Genomic DNA, 6,238 nt, shown 5'->3' with positions numbered 1-6,238 from the left:
ATTCAGAGTACTCTATGGATGATTTATTGTGCTTCAATGGTACAAAGTGCTATTAATTTTTTTCAAGGGTGTAAAGTGTCAAACTTAAACGTTTAGGGGTGTAAAGCGGGATTAAACCAATTATAATGCATAGTCGACATCAACTTTGAATGGGCCCAAACCAAATTTTGACGACCCATTTTCAATTGGAGGCCACGTGGAACATTTAATTCCGGCCACGTGGCACATTTATTCCCATTCTAAAATTTCTGAATTTCAACCAAACACAGCGCTACAAATATCCATTTTTCCTTCGTTTCAGTTTCCCGTTCACCGTCAACTGTGTGTAAATTCTCTCCGATAATGGTGTCAATGGCGTTCTCTTCAGTTTTCTCAGCACCTCTGCTTGGTTTGGCTACAGTCAAGATGCAGATGAGCTCCAATTCCGCTTCAATGGCGTTTCTCGATTTGTCCAGTAGAATCACAAGTGTCGGTTCTTCGAATTCGTCGTTTTTCAGAGATGGCCTCCCGATTTTGTCCCCAAATGTATTTAGGTTTCCATTAAAAACTCGATCTTTCTCTACTGTTAATGCCAGAACTGCCGCTGAGAAGACCGTTCACGATTTTACCGTAAAGGTAATTTCTCTCTCTCTCTCTCTCTCTCTCTCTCTCTCTCTCTCTCTCTCTCTCTCTCTCTCTCTCTCTCTCTCTCTCTCTCTCTCTCTCTCTCTCTCTCTCTCTCTCTCTCTCTCACACACACACACACACACACGCACACACACACACACACACACACACACACACACACGCACTTGTTATTGCCACATTCATTAGATTAATGTGCGATTGAATTTGAATTTCAGTGGAGAAGAGAGTGGAAGGATTTGATTTGTTGAATTTCTTACGGATAGAGTGTTTGGAAATAGTTTAGAATCAGATTCAGATCATGTTAATTAGGTTTTCCTGGTTGAATTAGGTTTTCCTAGTTGAATTAGGTTTTGATCAATTGAAAATTTGGGCCTAAAGTTGCTCATTTTGGTCTTGTAAAATTGCCCTTTTAGAACAAGTACAGATGACAATGGGCATGTGAATTCGAGTTTGTACTTTACTATCTATGAAAATTCTGTCTGGCAAGTCCTTATCGAACTTAAGGAACTAACTGCCATCGAATATTTCTGATAATCGACAGTTGCACTTCGTTGTTTTGTTAACAAATTTTCACCATGTCGTGTTCTTCAGTTGTCGACATTCGTGTATTTATTACTTGTGCATTTGGAGCAAAGAAAAAAAAATCGTCTCTTCATTTTTTTTACTGAACTACTGTCACCGAAAACAGGATATCGATGGAACGGATGTTTCACTCGGCAAATTCAAAGGCAAAGCACTTTTGATAGTAAATGTTGCTTCGAGATGGTATTCTCTCTTCCATCTATTACGGATTTTATTTGATTTGATTTGATTTTTTCATCATAAAATAGTGTTAAATGCTTATGGATCTTTTGAACTGATTTATTCATTTGTTCTTTTCGATTCAGTGGTTTGACATCATCAAATTACACGGAGCTTTCTCAAATATACGAAAAGTACAAAGCTCAAGGTGAGACTGATTCAGTTAAAAAAACACTAATAAGCAACGAATTCTGTTGAAGTGATTCTTGATTTTTTTGGTTTCAGAATATTTAAAAGTTATGTATGTTAATGCAGGATTCGAGATTTTAGCCTTCCCTTGTAATCAGTTTGGGGGCCAAGAGCCAGGATCGAATCCGGAAATTAAGCAGTTTGCCTGTACACGTTACAAAGCAGAGTTCCCGATTTTCGATAAGGTAACCAACCTCTTGAGCTATTCTGAATAATAGAACTTTTTTTTATATATATCGATTAATTTTATTAAATGTTTAATTATCGCAGGTTGATGTTAATGGACCGAACACAGCTCCAGTTTATCAATTCCTCAAGTCAAGCGCAGGAGGATTCCTAGGTGATTTGGTTAAATGGAATTTCGAGAAATTTCTCGTCGACAAAAATGGCAAAGTTGTCGAAAGATATCCACCAACAACCTCCCCTTTGCAAATTGAGGTATATATAATCAAACAAGTGAATATATATCTCTTACTAATTCATTGTGCATATGATTTTCGTGATTTTTCTTGGTGAAAGCAGATTTATTTATTTATTTATTCAAATCGTGTACTGTATATATAATTATGTTATTCATCTCTTTTACAGAAGGACATCCAGAAGCTTCTAGCAGCATGAGTTCGACGAGTCGTTTCAGATACGTCGCACTGTCTTCAATTTACTTGTGTACCTTATTTCTGTACAATTATTACATTACATATCTGAATGAATGAGGCATCCTTGTTATAAAATTGTGTTTTCTGTTTTATATCTTGTGCTGTTGTGTGTGTGTGTGTGTGTGTGTATATATATATCTTATGAGATGTGCATGATGTTCTTTTGTTTTAATCCCTCAATTATACTACCATATATTGTTTGCTTTATTGCAATTAGTACCCTTGTCTAATATCAAATTGCTAAAAAACTACCTGATGTTATTTTATTGGCATAACCCCCCCCCCCCCCTACGATTCAAATTTTCATAGCACACAACCCCCTAAACAGGGGTACTGATTGCTAAAAAAATTAAATCATAGGGGGGCTTCTGCCGATTAGATAACACGGGGTACTTGTTTAGCAATTCGATATAACACAGGGGTGGTAATTGCAATAAACTCTATTATTGTTGGTTCAAAAATTTATCTATCCAAATTAAACTTGTAGTCAGTCTAACCTAATCAAAACCTAAAGGGTAAATTACGGCCACTCCTGGGGAAAGTCAAATTACGAAAATCCTCTCATATTTGGATACAATTATCCCTTCAACTACGAATCTTCTTACACGTCCACCCTTGTGATGTCAAATTTAGTGAAGTTTTCTAGATTATGTGGAATATTCTCCAGTTTGTACCTGTTTACCCCATTTGAGCTCCACATTTTGAAACAAGATGATTGTAAGATGCATCTCTTGGCTTGTAAATGTCAGATTATGGTGCATCAGAAACTGCATGTTTGCACAAAACGAGTAAAAACTAAAGAAAATTCCACGTAATCTAGAAGATTATATTGAATTTGATACTATAAGGGTGTACATGTAAGAAAATTCATAGTTGAAGGGTGGTTATAATTATCCAACAAGACGAAGTTTTTCGACCTTATCTCAAGGGTGATAGTAATTTACCCTAATTTATTTTTGGGAATTGCTTTTTGCGGTTTGAAAATTGCTATATGCGGTTTCTAACAAAACCCCCCAAAAAAACACTTTATTTCACTAAAACTCCAAAACTTTCCAAAAAAATCCAAAAACACCCCCCCAAAACGCGTAAACGCCCAACTTGGGCGCCCATTCATGCAGTGCACGCCCAAGTTGGGCGTGCAAGCTGCATTTGGGCGCCCGAGTTGGGCGTCCAGTGCAAAAAAAAAAATTTTTTTTTTTTTTTTTTTTTAAATGTTCGAACGCCCAAGATGGGCGCCCAAGGCGTGTACGAACGCCCGTTCCCGGGCGTTCGTACACGCCTTGGGCGCCCATCTTGGGCGTTCGAACATGTTTTTGCGAAAAAAAAAGCCCTACAAATTGATTTGTAGGGCTTTTTAACATGAAATTGGTTCCGTAATCGACCTACCCAATGCATGTTACACATAAAAGAGTCGAAATTACATCAAAAAATCGAAGCCCAACCCTTCTTCAAGCTTGATTTCGAATTTTCGATTTTTTTTTTTTTTTTTTTGCTATTTGCAGTTTTGGGGGTTTTTTTGATATTTTTAAAAGTTTTGGGGGTTTTGTTATAAACCGCGAATAGCAATTTTGTGACCGCAAATAGCATTTTCGTTTATTTTTATCTGTATCTGACAAACAATATTTGGACAGAAAAAAGTAACACCAGCTACCAACCCCACAGTTGTTATGTGTGTTTCAAGACTATAAAAATATAATATATATCATTAAGTTGTTAATATTTTAGTATATATGATTTAGTTGACTACCCAATGCAAGTTAACACATCTCTAACTATTAACTAATAAATAAATTATAAACTAATAAATTAGTAATTTTCTTGAAATTCATGACTCAAATACCCATGATCTTGCCTCCAATATGTTCCCTTCAAAAAATGCAAGATCTCAATCCAAAACACTTAGAAGAAGAAGAAGAAGAAGAAGAAGATCAACCAAACAAGCCCTTAACCAAAACAACATATCAAGAAAACCGAAACCAATGCTTCAAGAAACACAATGTAACTTGCTCAATACTCTTGGAGCCATTTCAATGGCTGCAAATGCTCTCGTCGAAGCTGAACCCCACGTTCGTCCTCGGCGTGCTGCTCACCTACGGCCTCAACCAGGGCTTCTCGGGCTCGTTCTTCAAGGTCGTTTCCGACTTTTACTGGAAAGACGTCCAGAAGGTGCAGCCCTCCGAGGTGCAGCTCTTCATAGGCCTATACTACATTCCGTGGGTGATGAAGCCCGTGTGGGGTCTAATGACCGATGTCTTTCCGGTGAGGGGGTACCGCCGGAGGCCCTACTTCGTCGTCGCCGGAGTTCTCGGCGTGGCGTCCGCCCTGTCGGTGGCCGCGGGAGGGCGGCTTGCGGTGGCGGCTGCTCTGACTCTTCTGATTGGGATAACAGGCGGTGTTGCGATTGCGGACGTGACGATCGATGCTTGCATTGCAAGGAATAGTATCGAGATTCGGTCTTTGGCAGCCGACATGCAAACCCTCTGCGGGTTATGTTCGTCTGCCGGTGCTCTGTTGGGATATTCCACTAGTGGTTTTCTTGTTCATCATCTTGGAGCCCAGGTTTTTTATTTTTTTTTTTTTGTTTTTGATATTTAAAATATTATAAAATTCGTTTTTTCGATTTCGAAAGTATTTAATTTGATTTATATTTATATATATATGGTAGGTAGCATTGGGGATTTTGGCAATTCCATCAGCTACACTGATTTTGCTAGGTTTTGTGATCTACGAGCCAAGAACAACTAATCAGGATATTCATTTTGAGAAGACAAAGGTTAGAATTAGTTATTATTTCCATCTATATATTTTGCACTTAATTTTATATAATTCCGATTTTTGCGAAACCCGAAAACCCGAAATGCAGGCAACAGAAAAGTTAAGAGAAGCAGTGTATGGAATGTTCAGAACAATAAAATTCCCACAAGTGTGGAAACCTTCTCTTTACATGTACCTTTCTTTAGCTCTCAGCATCAGTACGCACGAAGGCCAGTTTTACTGGTACACCGATCCCGATGCGGGGCCCGCATTCTCCCAAGTACATATTTTCACTCTAAATACTCAACTCGATTTTTCAATTATTAAAAAAAAAAAAATCGTTTGAGCTCAGTTTGTTAAATAACATGCAGGAATTCATTGGGATGATATATGCAATAGGGGCAATGGCCTCCATAGTAGGGGTTATAATTTACCATAAAGCCCTCAGGAACCACCCCTTCCGGCCCCTACTCTTCTACGCGCAGCTCCTATACGCCGTATCTGGGACCCTAGATCTCGTTTTCATCCAACGGTGGAACTTAGCTCTAGGAATACCGGACTACACATTCGTTGTTCTAGAAGAATGTGTCTCTCGGGTTATTAGTAGAATTCGGTGGATGCCTATGATGGTTTTGAGTTCACAATTGTGCCCTTTGGGGATCGAGGGCACTTTTTTCGCGCTCTTGATGTGTATTGATAATCTCGGTGCACTTACTTCGAAGTGGGGCGGTGGGTTGGTTCTTCATTTGTTGCGTGTTACGAGGAGTGATTTTAAGAACTTGTGGCTAGCGGTTTTGGTCCGGAATGTTCTTAGGTTTGTGACGTTGGGTTTGATTTTCTTGGTGCCGAATGTGGGCCCGAACGATGTTTTCTTGATTCCGGCAAAGGTCGTTGTAGCTGGTGGTGAGGTGGTGGATTGTGAGAAGTGTTTAGAAATGGTTCCTTTGAATGATAAAGTATAGAAGTTTTTGAGTTGCCTTTCTTCATCGAGCTGTATCGATTTTTTTTTTGTTCGATTAAAAATATACAAAAATTTCTTGATGACCCGAGTCGAGGTAAATGAGCCGAGCCGGCTCGAGATCTTGATGTGCTGTTTTGACGAAAAGCTCGAGCTCAAACTCATGAGCCCGAGCTCGAGTTCATTTTTATCATTTATTTTTATTTTTTTATTGACATATAAATAAATTATACTAATAAAATAAAATAATATC

The 6,238-nt window shown here is 38.5% G+C and overlaps 2 protein-coding genes across 2 annotated transcripts; both read left to right on the top strand.

Moving 5' to 3' along the window:
• Positions 1-217: 217 nt before the first annotated feature.
• Positions 218-2,365, top strand: LOC105967188 (putative phospholipid hydroperoxide glutathione peroxidase). Its single transcript, XM_012991776.2, has 6 exons — positions 218-615; positions 1,316-1,392; positions 1,515-1,576; positions 1,684-1,802; positions 1,888-2,055; positions 2,206-2,365. The coding sequence occupies exons 1-6, from the start codon at positions 343-345 to the stop codon at positions 2,233-2,235; spliced, it is 729 nt and encodes a 242-aa protein (XP_012847230.2). The 5' UTR covers positions 218-342; the 3' UTR covers positions 2,236-2,365.
• A 1,492-nt stretch (positions 2,366-3,857) lies between these two features.
• Positions 3,858-6,178, top strand: LOC105967060 (Major facilitator superfamily protein). Its single transcript, XM_012991621.2, has 4 exons — positions 3,858-4,832; positions 4,939-5,046; positions 5,137-5,307; positions 5,399-6,178. The coding sequence occupies exons 1-4, from the start codon at positions 4,101-4,103 to the stop codon at positions 5,987-5,989; spliced, it is 1,602 nt and encodes a 533-aa protein (XP_012847075.2). The 5' UTR covers positions 3,858-4,100; the 3' UTR covers positions 5,990-6,178.
• Positions 6,179-6,238: the final 60 nt, after the last annotated feature.

Source organism: Erythranthe guttata, chromosome 5 (assembly GCF_056151865.1).
Source record: "Erythranthe guttata isolate IM_541 chromosome 5, IM_541, whole genome shotgun sequence".
Taxonomy (NCBI): Eukaryota; Viridiplantae; Streptophyta; class Magnoliopsida; order Lamiales; family Phrymaceae; genus Erythranthe; species Erythranthe guttata.
This window is presented reverse-complemented; position numbering and strand designations above follow the sequence as displayed.